The 22,880-nt window shown below is 41.6% G+C and overlaps 1 protein-coding gene across 8 annotated transcripts; it reads left to right on the top strand.

Annotated features, from left to right (window-relative positions):
- The first annotated feature begins 160 nt into the window (after positions 1–160).
- kis (kismet) lies at positions 161–22,866 on the top strand. Of its 8 annotated transcripts, XM_066741163.1 has the most exons (13): positions 162–615; positions 5,783–7,306; positions 7,379–9,987; positions 10,073–10,364; positions 10,460–13,172; positions 13,636–14,158; positions 14,310–14,399; positions 15,423–15,608; positions 16,604–17,006; positions 17,124–17,409; positions 17,537–19,427; positions 19,512–19,656; positions 19,736–22,866. In XM_066741163.1, the coding sequence occupies exons 2-13, from the start codon at positions 5,888–5,890 to the stop codon at positions 22,169–22,171; spliced, it is 12,993 nt and encodes a 4,330-aa protein (XP_066597260.1). In that variant the 5' UTR covers positions 162–615; positions 5,783–5,887; the 3' UTR covers positions 22,172–22,866. The 8 variants fall into 8 exon arrangements, with proteins under 8 accessions (XP_066597258.1, XP_066597260.1, XP_066597254.1 ...); XM_066741161.1 differs by having other exon boundaries at positions 161–615; positions 5,783–9,987; positions 16,607–17,006; XM_066741157.1 differs by having other exon boundaries at positions 5,783–9,987.
- The last annotated feature ends 14 nt before the right edge of the window (positions 22,867–22,880 follow it).

Here is a 22,880-nt window from a genome sequence, read left to right on the forward strand (position 1 = left end):
TGTTTTAATTTTCCCGCCCAAAAATGTTACCTCCTCCTTACCTACTTTACCGACAGATGTTATAACCGTGTAATAAGAGTAAGTTTACTTTACCTACGAAAGTCCAGCTTTGCTATTGGTTGGATTTACACATCAGCGCATGTCATTTCTTAGGAACGCCTTACAGCGCGCTCCTGATATCCGGTATATTCAACAAAGAGACTTTCCAATCTTTGTATGTTCGATCAAGGAAAACGCAATGCTCGTGAATGCCTGCGAATTGGGTTACGTTGTGGGGTTACGGAAGAAGTAGAATCGGTGATCAACATGTGATACCTAAAGGGAATAAAAGTGCCAAGCTAGGAAAACTACGAGATTCGCTGAGTGCATCCTGATAAATTAGAAGAAGTTACGAACAAATACGAGAGTGAATTTTATTTAGGAAAAGTGGGATAGTGTAGTTGATGGTGTATCCATGGAATAATCCGAGGACCGTCATGTTGTGTCAACGTAACCCGCGGCAGCACTGACGCCTCCTCTTCTTAATTAACCAAACAAAATGGACACCAAGATAACGATTGACGAAACTCTCATTTAATTCCATGAATTTTCCAGGAAAATGGAAGCAACTCGACAGTGAGTCTTATTGTTCTGATTAAATTATATATCGACCGTATGAATTATCGATATCCCCCATCCCCCCGTACTCGCCGCGCGCGCGCTACCAAACTACTACCACCCCTCCCCTTACCCCCTCCTTCCACCTAATGTTTGCACGTACTACTACTACTAACCATACACGAGACTTCAATTCTTCCAATATTGGAATACTAGTCCAAATGACCAAAGCTCAATTTCAATAATATTTTAAATTGAAAGCTCACTAGTCTCTGCGAAAAGGATTTCGCTCCTCGGGTAGTTTGCGTTAACTATAACAAATACCTTTCGCGGACTCCCAAAAAGCGAGCCATCACCTGCTATTTCTCCTGAAAATTTCTCCTTCATTTTTACGAAAGCGTCCGATAAATGAACACATTACGCTGTATTGCATATGTTTAAATACATATATATACATATACTGCGTCATTTCTTCGCTATTAGCGACAAGTCTCCCTAACACTGGCATTGTTATCATTATTATTCCCGGACTTCTTCAGCCTCTGCAATTTCACGCTTTTTAAACTGTCACCCACGTTCATCCGGGTTTACAGTTTACCTCTTGCCTCCCTCCCCATCCTATCCCTTCCAGTACAAGTTTTTCATTAAAAAATGCCGGCTAGCCGGCTACCATTCGTCTCAAAACCTGCCTTCGAGATGATCGATCCCTCCGCGAAACCCCTCTAATATGTTCCTCAAATCCCGGATCACGGAACTTTCCATGAAAAGACGAATGAGAAATACGAACGAGGCTCGGGAAAAATTGTCGATAGATCGAAAATGAGCGCGTTAAATCGGTTGGATGGAATTTGGTTAAATTGAAGCATCGACGATGGAAAGATTGTGAGGTTAGGCGAGAAGGGTGTTGAAGAAAAATAGTAGGTAAGTTCGGTGGGTATTTATTGGGGTCACGTGAGGGGAAGGAGGAATGAAATTGGTGAAAATTTTTCGGAAAAAAGGTTGATCCTTCATTGCGTAGGAGGGGTGGGGGTCGGAGGGGAAAAAGAAGTACGCAAGTACAGATTCGAGTCGATAGCAACAAGGCGCGATTGGCTAATCGAATATCCTACACTGCAATCCTGCTTTGTAAGGTAAAATCTGATTGGTTCTCTTTCTGGTATAATTCGGTCTCCGCCTTGCTACCGCCAATTGCTCTGTCGGTCTTTACCGCAAATGCCGAATACTTTATGTACCTGCTATAGCGTGATTCGTTGGCGTCCATTCTTTTTCTCTCTTCCACTTCCGCGTCCTCTATCCTCATCTCTTCTCTCCCCACCTGTCCGTCCCCCACCACTCCACTCTTTCGCGACTCTTCTCTGTCATTTTCCCCTTCCTCCGTCACCTCTTTGTCTTTTCTTCCGCTCCCTTCCCCCTGCCCCATCCCTCGTGCCCCTTATCGTAAAACCACCACCTTCCCCCTCTATTCTACTTCCTTTCCTCCTCTCCCCTTCTCCTTTTTCTCTTCCACTCTTCTTCATCCTATACCTTTAAATTCCACTAACATTATAGTACTCTCCTACATAGTATATATATATATATATATATATATATATATATGCCCTCTCGAAACACACACAACTGCGCGCGTATGTGATTTATATTCCTAGAAAATTGAATTTCATCAATCCTGTTTTCGCGAGAAGATTCCACGATGAATTGAACGATTTGTGGAAAATTTGAACATCCAATTGAAATTAATTCAAGGGAAAAATTAAATCTGCTGATTTGGCGGATTATATTTCGCATGGACTTGAAATAAAAATGTAAATAATACCAAGAAAATTGTTTAGCTAGATAGTTGTTTTATAAATACTTCAAGTAGTTTTATAAATACTTCAAGTAGTTTTATAAATACTTCAAGTAGTTTTCATAAATTCCCTAACGGTTTTGACGAATCTTTTTTTTTTCGGGCTGCACTGGTGAAAATACGTTTCCAAGTTTAACGCGGATTATGAAGGCCCCACTCGTTACCTTCTAATTTTAGAATCTCTATCAGTCGAATCCGATCCGGACAACGGACAACAGTTTTATTCTAGGATCTGAAAACAAGTTCACGATTGCTCTCGGCCACTAACGATTTTACGTGGGGTCAACGCACTCACAGATACCAGTTACGTTATTAATACTTGAAATAATAGTCAATGACGCTCCAGTTCAATCAACCGTAAGCCGAAAATGTCGCCATCATTACTAGAATTTCAATAAGTTTCTCTTTTGCGACTTTGAGAAAAAATTACTCGTCAGAACGGTGGAGAAATTTTAATTGTTTTCACGAAAACTGTCAATTTTTTAATTGAGCAATTTCGATTTCATCGTGCACAATTTCGATCCGAGCCTTATTTGATTCGATTTGCTCTCCTCGCTACGCATTGTATTCTCTCAGCCCTGTTAATTCTATTTTGTGAAATTAAATTTCGTTTCGAGTTTGAATTAATATCGAAGCTCGTTTAATTCTTCCAAGAAAACGTCGGTTTGTATTGGAGAGGGATAAAGTGGAAAGGGGAAGGGGTATATTTTTCGTGGAATGCTCTCATATCCGTCAATTGTATTTTCTAGAATTAAATTTCGTTCCGTGCTTGAGTTAATGTTAGAGAGAGCTCTCGCTTAATTCGTCCAAAAATACGTTGGAGTTTCGTTCTATAAAGGAGAGAGGAGTGAATGGGGAAGGGAGGGGTTAAGGGGTTACGAAGGGAGATTACTAATTATCCAGATAGGAATCTGGAAAAAGGTGAAGCCGGGTTCCCGCAGGAAAATCCATGGCCCAGGATTAAAGCGACACCAGCCCCGTTTCTTCCCATACAAGCAAGAAAAATAATTTGCTTTCCATTCTCAACGCTCCACCATTCTAAGAAGCTTTTACCATGATGTCGAAGGAAAAATATATCTTTACTGAAACTCGACTATTTTACTCGAGAAACAATGCCGAGTTCGATCCAAGACAAAAAAAACATTTCTGTCCCTCTTTACAAGTACCGTATTCCTTTCTTTTGGTCTCTTCCTGATCATAATAAAAATTTAGTTTTTTTTCCCAACCAAAACCTCTTTTTATTTTCTAGAAAGAAAACTAAACATGTATACGAGCATATATGAGTGTATTAAAACAACAACAATAGAAGAATATTTTTGTGAAACGCTCGTATTGCCAGGTGTTTCAAATTGGTATGCGTGTGAATAAGATATACCTTGGTATTTTTAAAGGTTCCATGAAGCTTCGTGAAGCGTCCAGCACACATTTTTCTCCAATTAAAACATTTCATTGTATCTCTTTGACGAAGAGTGCACTCGAAAATCTGTTTGTTTTTCGTTCAGTTTATTCAAAGGCGACCATTGCATGCTAAAGTGTACTTGTATAACTGAGCAAATAATAGCGATGCAGAAAGCTAAAATAACCTATTATTCTTGCTACTCCGTTATACCCCTCGATAAGACGAATGAGAGTTGGATTGATTATTAGGTGGAAATTCGGGATGTGTTAAAAAAATAGAAGGGAAAGTTTTTGAGAAAAAAGTAGATTTGCCTTGAAATATAAAGAGGGAGAATAGAGTTTTGTAGGTTTAGTGTGAGGGGTTAATAAGAATTGCTGATTGTAACGGTATGAGGTTCGTTGAACAGACTGGTTCGAGTGTGTTGATATTGAAGTGTAACTATTGGCGCTGCAGATGCCTCAGTCGGTTAGGCAGAGCAGGCGCAAGAAATCCCCAGTTGGATCGGTCGGTCTGTTGGGTGCTTAAGGTAAGGTAGGCAAAAGAGGAGTAATCCTTCTCTCTCATTCTTTCTTACTCGTTCTGCCCCTTCTCTCTCTCTCTCTCTATGAGTGAGCTAGTGTTGGAGGGGGGAGGGGAGCTCAGTCAGCGTTCGGGTCTCCATGGGCAAGCTCGTTGCTGCTGCTGGGCAGTGAAAATTGCGCAAAAGAGGGTGATTTTCCCCTCGTGCTGCTTCAGGACGCGCTCGGATCAAGACTAGAGTCGTCGGCGACCTCGCCGACCTCGCCGGATGTCCAGGACGACGCCGACACCGAGCGTCGCTTTCACTCAATATCGAGCGTCGTCCGATTCTCTTCTCTCTCTCTCAGAAGCCAAACGGAAATCTCGCGATAATGGCGTACCAGGCCCCCTGTTTTTTCCCTCCGACCCTCTCGCCATTAGGCAATCCACACCCGCCGGCCTACCAAAACCTATAATTCTCCCACTCCCAATATTTACTCTCTCAAATCATACAGTCAACTGTATACTTCTTTCTTTATATACATATATAGATATATATATCTCTCTTCTTTCTTTTTATCATTTTCATCGCCAAGCCTTCTCCACCTCCTACGTCTACCACCTCCTTTTCTTACTCATCATTAAATATCCTTTCCTCCCGCTAAGATTTTCCACCTTTTCGTCATTATTTTCCTCTAGATAATTCTTGCATTTCCCCCCCCCCCCCTCCTCCCCCCTTCCTCTCAAGTGGCCTCGATTTTATTTTACCACTTACGTGCGTGCGTTCTTTTCTTCCTCATTTTACCAAATTGTGCCGGATCAACGACAATTTTTCCATTCGATAATTCATTTTCGGAGATTATTAACTGGACTTCCTTGAGAAACACGTACCGCTGTCGATGCTTCTTTTACATTGGTTTGTACTTATTCGCTTTTTAAAGTCTCTGTCGCATCTTTGGCAATTTTTATGATATAGTTTTTTTCTATTTTCCTTTTTTCAGAGATCGTTATGGAACTTTGCTTAATTTCAGTGAATAAAATTTAATTGGTCCACTTGATCTTTTAAGGTTCTTTGCTATTCGAATAGAAATTTAATTTTGTTGTTCTAATAAAGTAAGGTTTTGAGGTTATGTCATTGATTGGCTTGTGATAAATGCTTTTTATGAATTATTGATGTGGTATTTAGAATGGTAGGTTTTTATGTATCTTTAGACTTAGACCTACTCAATTGTTCTGAGGAATGTGACATATTCTGAAGGGGAGAAGTTATGACGATTATGAGAAATCAAGTCATAAGCGTATAGCTTTTCCCCTTTAGCGTGTGGCACTTACAGCAAGTGGTTTGTATTGTAAAATAAGATAATGTTATTTAATTGTTTTGTCATTACTCAAGAAATGGGATAAATACAACTTCATTTGGATATTTTTTTTTTCTTTTGCAGACAAGTTATAAGCAAATTGATAATGGGCACGTTACTTGCTATAGAAGAGATTGTGGAATATCCTCTTGAGCCTGAAGTGGAGGCGAAGAGTCCTGTGGCGTAGACATGGACTCGTACGATCTCTTTGGTGAAGATGTCAGTGGCTCGATGCTGGATGCTCTTCCTGACCTCGGTGGGAACGATCATTTTGACCCTGCCGGCGCACCTAACTCTGTGGTAGTATCCAGAGATGGTACAAATCCTGGTCCGAATGGAGGAGGAAGTTACATCAACCAATCATATAACATTTCTCAAGAATCTCCACTGCAAAAATTAAGCTCGTTCGGGGGCACTGAATTCGGAAATTCCAATCAATTGCAAAATCCCTCGCAACGCACCATGTTTAATCAAAATCTAGGAACGTTTGATGGAGGAGCGCCTCAGCGTGCAATGGTGCCTGGAGCTTTTCAAAATCAGGCACGTAGCATGACGCCACAGCACAGGGGTCCACATCCTGGCAGTGGAGGTCAGTATCCAAGCTACAACGACAACATGTACTCGATGGAGCAGCAACATTCTATGGCAAGAGCCAATATGAATATCGATCCTAGTATGCAAGGTTGGGCAGGTGGTGGAGGTGCATATCCCCAAATGCAGAGGCATTATAACCAAATGGCACCCCAGCCCACGGCGTACAGACAGCACATGCCACCACAGTATTCTCATCAGCAAGACCAGGGTGCAGTGATGAACCAGAAGATGCAGCAACAGCAGCAGCATTTTGGACCCCAGCAAGGAATGATGGGAAGTATGGGGGTACCGCACCAGGCTATGCAAACTGGAGCTCAAAGCAGTGTATATCCACACATGGTTGGACAGCAGCAGCATTATCAGCAGAGCAACCCTGTGACAATGTATCAGACCAACACAGGATATCCAGGCTTTGCTTCTGCAATGCACCAGCAGCAACAGCAGCAGCAAGCTCAACAGCCACCACAACGAATGCCACATCATCATCCCACTCATCCGACCCACCAAACGCATCCTCCGCACCCTCAGCAGTATCCACAGCATGCTCAGCATCCAAATCCTCAGCAGCAGCAGCCGATGGACCCTCAATATCCACATCATCCTTCGTCCATGTACAATCAACCACCACAGCACACAGGACCAACAGGCCAGTTTGCCACTGCCAAACACGCCACCAGTCCGCAGTATAGGGCCAGCTTTCCCCAGCTGTCGCCACAAATGTCTCCGAGACCACAGATGTCTCCGAGACCACCGGCCGTCCAGCAGCAAATGTCTCCAAGGCCTATCATGTCTCCAGCGAAGCCCAGTACGTTGTCACCCCATCCGCATGTGCAGCTTCCCCATCAGCAACCGAATCAGCCTAATGCGGTGTCACCTTGTCCACCGAGTTCGATGCAGATGAATCAGCCCGTTTCCAATCAGCAGACGACTCTGCAAGCACTCGAGCAAATGGTCATGCCTGGAGTGAATGTATCAAATCCGAACGTTTCTCAGCAGGACTATAATCAGTACCAGGTACGACCACCAATGCCCCAACCGGCGAACGTCATGCCTCAAGTTACAGCACAAAACTCAATGCCGATCCAGGGCCCTAGGATGCCGATGCCTAATCAATGGCAGCATCAGCAGCAGCAACCACCACCCCAGCAGCAACCACCACCCCAGCAGCCGACGCAACCACCCCCACAGCCTCCACAGTCTCAACCACCTCCTCAGCAGCCAGCACCTCCACCTCCTGCTCAACAGCAGATGAGGCCTATGGTGGAAGAAAGGATGATGGAACCTCAGCAAGCAGTACTACCCGAACAAAATACGCAAATGTTTAATGTTCCACCTACGGAACCTGTTCACGTGGTCGATACTTCCATGAGGGAGCCAGAGAGTGTCGTTCTTCCATCTCCGATCGAGTCCGTTAAGGAAGAGACACCTGAACAATCTGTACAGAAGCCAGAAGTTTGTCAGGAAGCTCCAAGCAATATAAATCTTGAACATCTCTCTGCTCCTCCTACCCAGATTGAGACAGTGCAGCAGCTACCAGCATCAAGTACCAGTGGGAATTCGGAGACTGTTCAGCCAGCCCAATTATCAACCGTGCTGCCTGTTGTGGAAAATAAACCAGAAATTAGTCATGAACAGAATTTGGATTTGCATACTCAGCAACCGATCAGCACAACTCCAATTCAATCTGTTCAAACACTGAGTCCACAAATGCCTCAGGTTCCTCCACAAATGCAGCAGGTTCCTCAAGTACAGACTCAGATATCACAGCAGATATTAACTACCCAGGTTGCTCCTCAAGTTGCTCCTCAGGTTGCTCAAGTTCCTCAGCAACCAGTACAACAAATGCACATGGCCCAGCAACCTATTGCTACATCTCAACCAGCTCAGGTTCCACCAGCTCAGCCTATGCAATCTCCGCAGCCTTCTCAAATCAGTCAACCACAGACACAACCACAGACTCAATCTCAAGATCAATCTCAATTGAGTCAACCGGCTCAACCTTCAACACCTCAGCAACAGCCTCAGCAATTACAAGGCATTACCAATGGCCAGCAGCCAGTTTCTCAGACTCAATTGAATTCTCAGGGGCAGTTAAACTCGCATGCATTGATTTCTCAGCCCCAAATCAATTCTCAAGGTCAAATAAACTCGCAGACTCCAATATCAGCACCAACTCAAATCAACTCCCAGTCACAGCAGCCAGCTGTGGTGCAGGCACCACAGCCTCAGCAGCAACAAATTGCTCAGCCTGTTACACCAACCGTCCAGCCAGCTTCACAGGCCACTCCTTGCCTTCCCCAGCCAATTCAGCAGCAGCCACAACCATGCATCAATCCTCAGGTACCAATTATTTCCCAAACTCCAATTATACAACCTCAAATTCCTACTCACCAATCTCCTATACAAACTTCTATCCAAGGCCAAGCTCCTGTCCAAGGTCAAACTGGTCAAATCCAGAGTCCAAATAGTCTACCACCTCAGCAAATTCCAACTGTGAGCCAGACTAGCGCTGCTGTACTTCCAACTCATCAGACACCAGTTACAGTATCGAACAGTCAGCCCCACACGGTGCCACCGTCGAATTTTGGAGAATACACAAATATTCAGAAGAACAATATGTATTCCAATGAGATGATAGTGACTCCAGGCCAACAGTATCACAGTGGAGGTGAAATTGTTACTGGAAGCACTGTGCCTAACATGTATACAACGCCTTCAAGCGGCTTCAATTCCGGTTGTGGTCCAGTAACGCATCACCAGGAACGAGCGGCGCTTCAACAACAGTTGCAAGAACTCTATTGCATGCCACCAGGTTCGGAAAATCAAGAAAAAATTGTAGCACTCCAAGAGAAGCTTCAGGTCCTTCAACAACATGAAACCAATGATCAATGTAATGGTGGTTCACAATGTATTCTACAAACTCCAATGTTCACGGCAGCGTCAGCAGTGGTTGACAGTCCTCAGGTATCAAGCACGACCGGTCGAGGTCGGGGAAAAGGTCCAAGGACGAAGAAGAGTAGAAAGAAAGCAGATAAGGAGGCAGCGACTCCTACTGTAACCTCTCAGCCCAGTAGTCAACCTGAGCAACCTTTATCTGACAATCAGGTAACTCCTGGGGACAGCAGTAACATCGTTGATTCGGTTGCCGACTCTGAGGATATAAAGCCTTCGTCGGGAGACATTGAAGAGGAATGGAACAAGAGTAGAAAGTCGAGGCCACCGAGAAAACCACGGAAACCGAAAGAGCCGAAGGAATCAAAAGAGGCAAAGCCGAAAAAAGAGCCTAAACCTCCTAAAGAAGCGAAACCTCCTAAAGTTGCTAAGGAGAGGAAGAAGAAGGACAAGGAATCTTCGAAAAGTAGAAAAAAGAAGGCTGCTATTGAATCCGATAAAGATGAAGCTGGACAGGATAACGATGACGTAGTTACAGATTCTGCTGCGATTAAAGATTCTGACAAAACGGAGCCTTCGATTCAAGGTGACCAAGAACAAGTAGACTCGTCGACGAATGAACCACTGGGGGATACCAAGGATGAGAATGATGAAAAGGCAGAAGGGGAGGATGGTTCAGGAGAAAAGAAAGAAACCACTGAATCAGCCACTACTGAAACTGCGACTCCCAGCAAGAAGAAAGCCCCTGCCAGGAAGCGATCATCCACTGGAAAAAGTTCCGGAAAATCACCTAGAAGTTCAAAGTACGATTGAATTAAAAACTTATTTTTATTACATTGATAACGTTTGAATGTCATGTTTAATGTTGCTCTGTCTTATTTTCAACAGGAAAAGGAAAAGTCGCATTGCACCCGATTCCGATGGAGAGGAGTTAGCCGCGACACCTCCGCCATCTCCAGAGGCTGGGGATGATTTGAACAAAAGACGTTCAGCTAGAAACACTCATCGAAAGAAATACGTGGACGATGTAATGCTGAGATTCTCTGACGATGAAGTGCCCATGCAGGACTCTCAGACGAAGAAAACAGATGGGTCAGGTGCATCAAAACCTGTGGCTGTTAAAAAAGATGGCAACGAAGGAGGTGAAATTGGCCCGAATAAACCGAATTTTGTATATATTGTATGTATTTAATTAATTATATGAATAGTCAGATGGTCGATTGCTTGCCAAGCTTCAGAATACTTTAGACTTAACATCCTTATATTATTTTGCAGAATACGACGGACGAAGACTCTATGGTTGTGCAACATATTCTGTGCTCGCGAATGGGTAAGAGGGAGATTAAAGTTCCTATAGAACCAGAGCAGAAACCTGAAAAGGAAACCGATACAGCTGTAAAGGATGAGAACAAGGAGGATGAAAAGAGCGAAGAGGCGAAGAAAATTGAGACTACTGAAGAGGATAATGAGAAAAAAGAGAAGGAAGAGAAGGACATAAAGGAAGAAGAGGAAAATGACGAAGACAAAGAAGACAGAGAAGACAAAGAAAAGACTGAAGATGAAGCAGCTACTGAAAAAGCCAAAAGTGAGAAAGATGAGGAAGCTCCGGTTGAGAAGCCACCAGAGCCTCCAGTTGAAGTAAGAACTGAAACTGTAGAAGTAGAAGAATACTTTGTAAAATATAGAAACTTTTCATACCTGCACTGTGAATGGAGAACCGAGGAAGAGTTATACAAAGGAGACAAGAGGATTCAAGCAAAATTGAAAAGATTCAAGCAAAGACAACAACAAAATATGAATATATTTGAGAATACCGAGGATGATCCGTTTAATCCGGACTTTGTGGAGGTCGATAGAGTCTTGGATGAAGCCACTCATACAGATCCGACTACTGGAGATACCATTAAACATTATTTAGTTAAATGGAGATCCCTTCAGTATGAAGACTCTACTTGGGAATTAGGGGAGGATGTCGATTTGGAAAAGATTTCCTTGTTCCAAAAATTTAACAAGCTTCCACCTAAAGATCAATGGAAGCCAAAAAAGAAACCGACTGCTGCTGCTTGGGTAAAATTGGAGGAGTCGCCTGTTTACAAAAATAATAATATCTTAAGGCCATACCAGCTGGAAGGCCTTAACTGGCTTCTATTCTCTTGGTACAATGGGCACAATTGCATATTGGCTGACGAAATGGGTCTAGGTAAAACTATTCAGTCATTAACCTTCGTTGATGCTGTTTACAAGTACGGAATTCGTGGTCCTTTTCTAATCATTGCACCATTATCGACTATCCCCAATTGGCAACGAGAATTCGAAAGCTGGACAGATATGAACGTAGTGGTATATCATGGATCAGCTGCCAGCAGAACTATGCTTCAGGAATACGAAGTTTACTACAAAAATGAAAAGAGCCAACAAATCAAGGACCTTATTAAGTTTAACGTCCTTATAACAACGTTTGAAATAATTATTACTGACTTCAACGAATTGAAAGGTTACAATTGGAGACTATGTGTGATAGACGAAGCTCATAGGCTAAAAAATAGAAATTGCAAATTGTTGGAAGGTTTGCGTCAATTAAACTTGGAGCATAGAGTTTTGTTATCTGGTACTCCTTTACAGAACAATGTCAATGAACTATTCTCCTTATTAAATTTCCTGGAACCTACCCAATTCTCGAGTAGTGAAGCTTTCTTAAAGGAGTTTGGCAATTTGAGTAGCGAGGGCGAAGTACAAAAACTTCAACTTTTGCTGAAGCCAATGATGTTACGACGTTTGAAGGAGGATGTAGAAAAATCCTTGGCACCCAAAGAGGAAACAGTAGTGGAAGTAGAGTTGACAAATATCCAAAAGAAATATTACAGAGGTATTCTCGAGAGAAATTTCTCTTTTCTTGCAAAAGGAACAACATCTGCCAACATTCCTAATCTCATGAACACGATGATGGAACTTAGAAAATGCTGCATTCACCCATTCTTGTTGAATGGAGCGGAGGATCAAATCCAATTGGACTACAAAACTGGAGAGAAAGAAGATTCTGAAGCATACTATCATGCTTTGGTGAACAGTTCAGGAAAAATGGTTCTCATTGATAAATTATTACCAAAATTGAAAGCTAGTGGTCACAGAGTTTTGATATTCAGTCAGATGGTAAGGTGTTTGGACTTATTAGAGGATTACTTGCTGTACAAGAAATATCCATATGAAAGAATTGATGGCAGAATTCGTGGCAACATGAGACAAGCAGCTATTGATAGGTACAGCAAACCAGACTCTGATAGATTCGTTTTCTTACTGTGCACCAAAGCTGGTGGCCTTGGTATAAATTTGACAGCAGCTGACACCGTTATTATATACGACAGTGACTGGAATCCTCAGAATGATCTTCAAGCACAGGCTAGATGCCATCGAATTGGCCAGCAAAAGATGGTCAAAGTTTACCGGCTCCTCTGTCGCAATACTTATGAAAGGGAAATGTTTGATAAAGCATCCTTGAAGCTTGGCCTTGATAAGGCAATCCTACAATCAATGAATACTAGCCAAGGTGGGAAGGATCCTAGCAACAAACAATTGACTAAAAAAGAAATCGAAGATCTGCTGAAGAAAGGTGCCTATGGTGCTATTATGGATGATGATAATGCTGGTGACAAATTCTGTGAGGAAGACATCGAACAAATTCTGGAGCGAAGAACTCAAATTATTACAATTGAAGCTGAGAAAGGTTCAACCTTCTCTAAGGCCAGTTTCGCTTGTTCTTCCAACAGATCAGACATCAATGTCGATGATCCAGATTTCTGGAAGAAATGGGCTAAGAAGGCGGAGATCGACACGACTGAGAAAAAGGAGGAGGATGAATTGGTCATCTCTGAACCTAGAAGGAGAACACAGATCAAACGATATGGCCATGACGAATCAGTTGTTGATATGTCAGAGCTTGATAGTTCTGATGACAACAGCGATGACGAATCTACTGGACTTACAGGTAGAGGTACGTGCATGTGCATGTATCGCACAGTTTTCTTTAGTTTGATTTTCTTCACTTCTCATAATTTCCCAATCACGTTTCATTTACTCGAGATTTATATATTTCTTCCTACTAATCATATTCTGATTAACTTGTTTTGTCAATTTCATTGCTGCTCGTACTTTCGCCATCTTTGAGCACCAGTTACAATCTCAATTAAAGATTTCTTAATGTTGTTATAATATATTGTTTAATATATGGGCACAAACTCATAATTTTCCATGGGAATTCTGCAATACATTCATCCACCTTTATCAGACTTCATTACATCGTTCTGTTTTGCAAACTATTGTACCATTTTTATAGTTCAAATAGTTTTAAAAGTTGATAAATTTTTAATCGATCCACTCTGTAAATAATTTTAATCCCGATGAATTTTTTAAGAAGTTTCGCGTAAACTTTTCCATAAATTAATTTTTTTTTCTAGGTAAAAAACGAAGAGATAAATTTGGCAAAAAGACAAGAAAGTTCTACGATGAGTACGTTCCACGAGAAGGCGAGGTTGTTTATGGCAGTTGGGCAAGAAGCGAGTGTTTCAAGGTTGAACGTGGGTTATTGACCTTCGGATGGGGTAGATGGGAGGAGATCCTGCAACACAGTCAATTTAGACGTGGATGGCGAGAAATCGACGTCGAGGATTGCGCCCGGGTGATTTTGCTGTACTGCTTAAGATATTATCGTGGAGACGAAAAGATTCGTAGCTTCATCTGGGACCTGATCACTCCTGTGGAGAACGGAGAAAAAGTGAAAAACGTCTCAGTAAATACAAGTAGCAGGAATAGTAGGCAAAAAAAGAAAAGTGGTCGTGTCAGGGAAGGCAGGGAAACCAGAGGGTCTATGATAAACGGAGGACCAAGCGACCCCAATCATTGGAGCAACCAGGAGAAATACGACGGAGACATCTTTCTCGAGAGTAATTATAGGAAACACCTCAGCCGTCATGCTAACAAGTAAGAATTGTGTTTACAATCATATAAAATGTTATTCTAATAAATAACAGCTAATGTATGCATTATGGTTCGTCTTGGCTCAAAAAATATGTACAAAAGTTAGAGGATAGGTGATGGTATATATTTACTGAACAGTTTTTATAATTTTTAGGGTGTTGCTTCGTGTTCGAATGCTGTATTACATCAAACACGAGATAATCGGTGACCTAGTTCAACATATTTCCGATGGCGTTCACGTGAGGTTAGTGCTAGCACTTGCATCATCCGTCATTAATCAATTCTCGTTATTCTTTACCCAAAAATCTCTCATGTGCACTTACATACGTGCTTAAACAGCTTCATAGTTGCATGTGCAATGTATTTGTTTACTCTGGGAGCTGTGTCCTCATGCCAGGAATGCTCATAGAGCCATTAAAGTCGTTCATTTTAAAAAAGAGATCAAAGTCCAGCCTCTGCAGTTCAATATGAGAAAATTAAAGTGATCCGATTAAGTGGATTGATCGTAATTCTTGCCAAGAGCTGTATTGCGTGTCTTTTTAAAAATGAATGGCTGCGCATATGTTGACCCTTGTAGAAGAAAGAATGTCAAATTACCCTTGCTATTAACAAATTACACCCATACTCCCTTGACACTCGATTGCTAGACTGCACAACTTAAGAAAAAAAGCTGATCCAAGGCAGGAAAAATCGCAACTCTGGTAAGAATCGTTCCGGATTTCGGTGCACTGTAAAAGAAGGGGGCAAGGACAACGAGAGATTTGGGCAAATCGTAGTCTTATATTTAATTAGCCCTTTACTTTATCTTTAAGTTCAGTTTACTGACGAATATAATTTCACCGAGACTTACTAAGATTATGAATTATGACAAAGTTACGAACCTGACTTCTGCTCATGCTTGGGTCCTGATATAATTTGCAAGCTCCTTTAGTCAAGGACTTTGATCTTATTCTAAGTTCTCCGAAGGGTGCAACGGTCTGTAGCTTACTGGATCAAAAATAAGAAACAAAAGGGGTAAAAGAAAATGAGGAATATGTTTTCGTTGCTCTTCTTTTGTATAATGCGATAACGAAGGTTGCCAGATGTTTCTCATAAGTAGTGAGCCTGGTCATGGAGCATTCTTGTTTGCTCGTCAGCGAAAATTTCGTAAGCTTATCAAGACCCAACTATGAGCGCACAGTCAAAGGATTCTGGTATAAGGAAAAAACTGACTGATTGGCAAAACTCTGAAATTGGCAAAAATTTTGAAAATAAAACCGGCCTGCAGTGCGTTGCGGATAAATCCTCCGCAGTTGACGGAACGACCGGCGAAATGGTGGGACTCGACGGCAGACAAATCCTTAATAGTTGGCTGCTACAAACACGGCTACGAGAATTACGACCAGATGAGGACTGATCCCGCGCTTTCTTTCATTTCAAGCTGTCCTCCCCCTTCCCAGATCATCCAAAACAAGTGAGTATTCGAATTATTCTCCTTTACATTTTCTACATATCTGTTTCACTCTCTCTTTCTTTCTCCCTCCATTTTAGCTTTTTTTTATCCTTTTTTTCATTTTCGCGCGCTCTCTCCCTCCCTCCCTCCTTCCCCCCCCTCTCTCTCTCTCTCTCTCTCTCTCTCTCTCTCTCTCTCTCTCTCTCTCTCTCTCTCTCTCTTTCCTGTTAATCTCAGTCGTCTTCAAAACGAGCCTCTCTGCTTCTAGCATTTTAATCCTTAAAGCTTTGTCTATTAATACAAAATGAGTTAATGTCAGGTGTATACAAAAGCAGATTAATCAATGTTACATTTACATTGTAAGACCTTGGAAACTTTTTCTTACCAATTTATAATGCAATCAAACGATGTAATGATTGTCAATTAGATACTCCTGATATTTCTCATTTATTAAGCTTTACCATAATATGCACACACAGTCGCTTGCACGCTTCTTTCTCGACATAATTTACAAATGGCATAATTGTTTAACGAACTATATGCTTTAGTCCTGTTAGCTTTGTTTCCAGTCAAAGAGGATAACGAATCATTCCTTGGATATATCAGTAATTAGCTTCTTACAAGCTAATTGCATAGTCACTTGATCTAGCTCGTCAATCACTCTACGTATAAACTATTAATTATTGCACATATAAAAATGAAAAATAAGCGAGGTAATCATTATTAGAACTTAGATTAAATCTCTTATTGGGTTTTATCAAGGATTTTTTACTCTACGAAATTTAAATAAATATAATTATTACTTTCATTTTTCAGATCGTAATTTAGTTGATTATTTTTATTTGGAAACTTATGTACTTTGCATTCAATTTAACAATGTATTATTTATAACGTAAACAATGAATTACATTTGAATGAATACTATTGTATCATTGTATGTACATAGGGTTGGCAGATGTAATTTTATTTCTTGTAAATGAAAATTTTTGAAATTTATAGTAAAATTGGTTTTCTAGCAGTAGCAGCAGGGATGACAACAGTTTAGAAAACGAATTGGAAGACGGGGAATCTTCAGGGATGACAAAGGATGGCAAGGATAGCAGGGAGACACCAGCTGATTCACCGGCTATTTCAAGTAAAGCTGACACTCCGATCCCTGAGGCGAGCAGTAGTCACGATGGAGCTGATTTACTGGCCGAGGACGAAAAGACTTGGCCATCCGTAGTAGACTTAAATACTAGATTGAGACGAGTGATCTCGTCCTATCAGCGAACTGGTAAAAAGGACGAAATCAAAACTGTGCCTAAAGGAAAAACTGGCTTGGAGGTTGACTCACCTATTAATCATGCTGCTACAATCAATGAACCGCCCCTTAATATGCAAGGGTGGGATCTTCAGCAATTAGCTATGTATTTGCTAGTAAGTAGTCTTCTCTAACCACTTGTCTATTTTATTGATCAATTCATATGTTTTGATTACTCTATCAAATTTAGTTAGAGATTTTCTAATAAGTACTTTTCCCTGCTGAATTTCCAGAAAATGGAGAGAAGGGAAAAAATGGAGGCCATGGTGAAGGAGAGGGAGAGAACAAGAATCGAAGAACAAAAAGCGAAATGGACACGTCGGGAAGAAAGCGAATTCCTCAGAGTTGTCTCGACCTATGGTGTAAATTACGATAGGAAGAAGGCTCAGTACGATTGGACGAAATTTAAGAGTATAGCTAGATTTGATAAAAAGACAGATAATGATTTAACTGATTACTACATGTCATTTAGAGCTATGTGCAAAAAAGCATGCAACGCTAAGCTTACGGATGACGATGGTACGTGCATAAATAATTATTTTTCTTATACTGTTATTTAACTTAATGCTTTTTGAAGCATGAAAGAATTTTAATTACTTAATTTAAATGTTATTTTTATGAGCTGATTGGCTTTCACGTTTTGCAGGTTACGCAGACATAACAATGGAGCATTTAAGTCCTGCCAAAGCCAGACAAATACTGGATAGAGTAGATTTATTGAGTAAAATTCGAGAAGAAATTCTATCCCATCCTCATCTAGAAGAACGTCTTTCTCTGTGTCAGCCTTCTGGAGACACCCCAGACTGGTGGATACCAGGCAAACATGACAAAGAGTTGTTGTTGGGTGCAGCCAAGCATGGTCTGGGTCGTACGGATATCACAATTTTAAATGACCCTGATTTCTCATTCCATAAAATGCTTGGAAAAAGCTATAGCGCAATGCAAGCCAAATTGCTGGAAAAATCAGAAAAAGCTGTGAAAATCGAGAATCGGGAGGATATACTAAAATTTGACAAAGATGAGATTTTGGTAAAACTAGAGAAAGGTGAAGGGACGCTAAAAATCGAGAAAGTCGGTGCCAAGAAGGATTTATCTGTTGATAAAAGACCAGAAAATGCAGAGCTCGAAAAAAGTCAGGTTGAATTAACTATAGTCAAAGCTGAGACAAAAGTGGAAGAAAAGCCTGTTAGTAGTTCCTTGACTATTACAAGTATTCCGCCAACTTTGTCCATAGAAAAGGAAGCTGAAGTGATGGTTAAGGCGGAGGAAAAGCCTGAAACAGCATCAGAAGAATCTGATAATAAAGAAGAAATGGAAGTAGATCAAGAGAAAGTTGAGGAAAATAAGGAAAGGGAAGAATCTCCAAAAGTCTCTGAAGAGCTAGTGGAGGAAACAGAAAGTCCTATCAAATCTGTTGAAGAAAAGATAGAAACAGAAATAACTGAAATAGCAGCGGAGAAAGAAGTTGATAAAGAAAAACTTGCAGAGCCTGAAGATGGTGAAAAAATAACTGAAGCTGAAACGTTGAATGAGAATAAAGAGGATGAATCTAAAGAAAAGGAAGTAGCAGAGGAATCGGAACCACAGAAGGAAGAAGATAAAGAAATGGAGAAGGAACAGGAGACTGAGAAGAGTGAAAGTGCAGAAAAGCCAGAAACAGCAGTAGAAAGTACTGAAGAGGCTGATAAAGTCGATGAAGAAAAGCCTATGAATACTGATCAAGATAAAATTATTGTAAAGGAAGAAGCTGAGGCAGTTGAAGAGAAAGAAAGGCCTACTGAGAAAGAAAAAGTTGCTGAAAAAGAAATTGCTAAAGTCGTTAAATTAGAGGACAAATGCAGCGTACAGGCAGCAGAGCTCAAGGCCATGTTTCCAGATCTTGAAGTGATTCAGCCCTTATCACGTTTAACACAAATCGATACTTTCGTTCTTCGAGATAAACCTGCTGATGTTAATGAGCCAACGGTTGTGCAGCTTTTAGCGCATGGTTGCAATAACGCAAACTTCAAATGGCCAAAAGAGCATGCGGTAGAAGCTAGACTAATGCACATAGTTCATGCGATAGAGCACAAAGAATGGCCAGTGTCTGTAAACTTCACAGCTGGCGAGGAACAAGAAATACCTGTGAACGAAAAAGAATGCTCCGAAGTTATTACGATAACAACCGATCATGGTGTCTCTCGTTCATTAAGTACCAGCAATAATTCCTCGGCTGCGAAAAAGAGGAAAAGGCACATCGCTATTGATGTAGAAACAGAAAGAGCGAAACTTCATGCACTTTTGAACAGTAGCCATATGGCATCTCAACCACCAACTGCACTCAGTAAGCCATCCGTGCTTTCTGGCTCCAATTGGGAGATCAATGAAGAGTCCCAATCTGAGGATTCCAGGAGATCCACCCCTGCTCAACCTCCTCCTGCTCACCAGCAAACCAGGGGACAAAATATTCCATTTGATCTAAAATACACTGTCCCTGGAAAAACCACTATTATTCCTGGAACTTCCAGTACTTTAACACCTATTGACTTATCTGCCAGGTATATAATTATAAACAAATCTAATTGTTAAATAACTTAAACATATTGCAGGGAATGTAAACTGATAGTTTCATTTGGTTTCAGTTATCCAAAACCTAGCTCGGATAATAATAAGGACATGATGAATGAAGTACAAGACTTTTCCATGCCGAATAAAAATAAACAAGTTAGCAGTAACAAAGGAAAATTAGATAGTATGTTAGATAGACTAATGAAAAGAAAGAATTGCGTAAGTTAAATTTTTATTAACTGTTATGTGATAAAATTATATTTTTGGAATAATTAATAATATGATCGAATGTTTTTAGCCTGTGGACGAGCCGGTAGTGGGTAAGGAAAAGAAGCGCAGAAAACTAGACGAGATTGTGCTGGGTTTGAGTGCAGCGAAAGAGCAACAAAGTAGCCACTTCCCAGAGCACAGCAAAAAAAATACGATCACACCGAATGTGACAGTGACACCCACATCAGCTCCGATAGGTCTTCCCAATCCTCCTTCAAACACTCAAAAGCCTTTCTCGATAACAGTAACGTCGATTCCATCATCGCGAGCATCCACGTCAACGCCAAATCTGCCACCACCACCATCCATGCACTCTCATAAGGACAGTTTTTCAGCCTTGATAGCTCAAGCAGAACAGCAAAACCGAGAACTGAAGAAACAACAACATCAACAACAGCAGCAGCATCAGCAACAGTCGTTTAATTCGGCCCACTCTTCATCTAGCAGTCACAGAAAGAGTTACGAAGCTATGATAGCTGATATCAATAAAGTTGCTGAATACTCCTCGAAAATAGGATCCTACTCACATGAAGCAAAAGTGAACAAATGGCTGGCAGAACAAACTGCAATGTCGGAACAATTAAGTGCAGAATATTTGTCAGCTCCACGAAGGAGAAGGCCTAGAGTAGACCCTTCTTTACTAGATTGGAAAAAATTAACCGGAGAAGAAAATGTAGCTGTAATTAATAGAATGACAGGAAAGAAGGTAACAGGTAGCAAGGCCCCCCAATTAAAGCGTTTGGGCCAGTGGCTTATGGAAAATCCAATGTTCGATGTCGATCCTAAATGGGCTGAATTGGTAAAAGAACGTGGAAATCTACCACACGATTTACAAAAGAGACTCCCAGGCTCTGAGAGACCTAGTAGCAGTAATAGCAGTAGCAACAGCAGCAACGTTAACAAAGGAAAGAGTCCTGGAAGACCTCCAATGATGCCAAGTCCAACCAATCAGCAGTCGGCTAATCAGGCTAATTTGGCAGCTACATCTATGGCATCTGGTCTCAATTTTCCTTCCTTAGGCAACCTGAATAATTCCTTACTGTCCAGTCTATCTCTTGGTAATTTTGATCCTAAAAACAATCCACTCCTGATGCCTTTTGGAGGTCTACCAAATCTTGGAGCCCTCAGTGGGCTCAGCAATCTTGGAAATCTCAGCAATATGAGCTTAACCAACTCTCTATTCGCTAATTTGGCTGGATTAGGATTACCCTCTCTAGCAGGAATGGAGGCAGCTTTAGGTGCAACAGCAACCAGTACAGCATCTGACACAAATCCAGTCAGCTCTGTAACTAGTAAAAGTACGAGTTCGATTAGTTCGAGTAACGCGAACAAGAGTCGAAACAAAATGGATCCACCTACCAGTAAATCTTCTTCTGGAGCCTCGACGTCCTCGTCTTCGACCTTACCGACATCAACGCCATTCGCAAATCCCTTCTTCTTCCCCAATCCTGGTCTTCTCTATACACCACTCGGTCTTGGTGGTTTGAATCCGTTTTCCATGCAGCCTGGAGGAGTTTCGTCGACCTACGAGAGTTTAGCACAGTGTGGTTTACTAAATCCACCAACCTCTACGGCCTCCAGTACCAGAAAACCTTCCTCTTCGTCCACAAACAGTAGCAGACAGAGGGATGCCGTTTCGGACGTTACGAAGAGGAAAGAATCCGAAAAGAAGCAATCTAGATTCTCTATGGATCCTAGTCTGGCTCTACAGCAATACACAGAAATGGCTGCTCTCCATAACGAGGAAAGAAGAAGAACTGAGGAGAAGAGGGAATCTATGGAAAGGGTAGAGGTTTCTGATCTGTCGGAAAAGAAAGAGAGAAAGAGCAAGGAGCAGGAGATGAAAGAAGCTCTAGAACAGTTGAGTAGAACCAGCGCGGAACTATTAACTCGAAATTTGGAGGAAAAGGTTGAGAAAGTGGAGAAAAGAGTGAGAAGTCCGGAAAAACTAGAGACGACTTCGATCTCGCCAGCTTTGGAAGTGACCTTGGAGCCAGTTGTTAAAAAGCAGAAATTAGAGCAGAGAGAAGAGATTCCTGCGAAAGTAGAAGTAACGGTGTCTCCGATCATGCCAGCTGAAGTGGAAACACCGGCTATGATAGCAGCGCCATCCACGCCAGCATCGACAACATCGACTATGGAAACAAAAAGCAAGGAAACAGAAGAGGTGTGTGGATCCTCGGAGAACTCATCCCCAACGAAAAAGGAGGAACCGTCGTCAACACCACCAGCAGAGTCCTCGCCAACTCAGACATCACCTTCGAAGTCAGAGAATAAAGTGGAGACTGAGGAGGACGGGAAGAGTACGAAGGCAAAGAAACCGAAAGGCAAACGGATGATCGAACCTCCAGCGGAACGCAAGAATCTTCGATCGAGCGCGGGTAGACAGGCTCGAGCCGCTGCTGAGAGGCAGGCTAGGCTCGAGGGAGAGCAGTCCGAGCAACAAGAGACTCCTAGTGAATGAGTTGGACACTCCAGAAGTGCGAAGCGTAAACGAATCTTTTCCATGCGAGTTGCAAAACCGTGAATAGTATTCGGTGACCACGAACGGTGACCCATCCCGAACATGAATCCGCAATCCATGCTCGGCTTCGTCCTGGTCCGACCCTGAGCGAGATCAGTCGAGTTGGCCGAGACTCGGGACGATAGTATTTTCTCAATACATTGTGTGGTGACAAACGTTTCAATCGCGTAGACCTATTACGAAGTATAATTCTTTAAACCCCCCCCCCCCCCCTCCCTTCCTTACACACGTTTTTCCTCCTTTTCAATCTAATTTTATCTTTATCTTTCTCCTTCTCTTTTCTATCTTTTGTCCTGCTTGGTTAAATACAATATACGTTTCTCGATCTTATTGATTTTTACCAGGGACTGTTCTTTTTATAACGGTTGCCTCTGTGTTACGAGCTCTCTGTTTTAACGACAGAGGTGGGGGGCGAGCCAGGCATAACATGAAAACAAAAAAATATAATCGTTAGCCAAGTAAATTTAGATGTAACTTAATTAAACGAAATGCAGGAGAATATGTAAATACTATTATACATTATGCCTAGAGGAACCTAAGCCGTGTACTTGGATGATGAAGTGTATATAACGCAGTGTACTTTTAATTATAATTAGGTGATACAATAAACAGCTTTTTTTGTTGTTTGCAAATATGCCAAGAAAACGGA

The sequence above is a fragment of the Prorops nasuta genome, unplaced genomic scaffold, assembly GCF_024137725.1.
Source record: "Prorops nasuta isolate Cenicafe-Biocafe unplaced genomic scaffold, Cenicafe_Pnas_1.2 PNAS00025, whole genome shotgun sequence".
NCBI classification, from domain to species: Eukaryota; Metazoa; Arthropoda; class Insecta; order Hymenoptera; family Bethylidae; genus Prorops; species Prorops nasuta.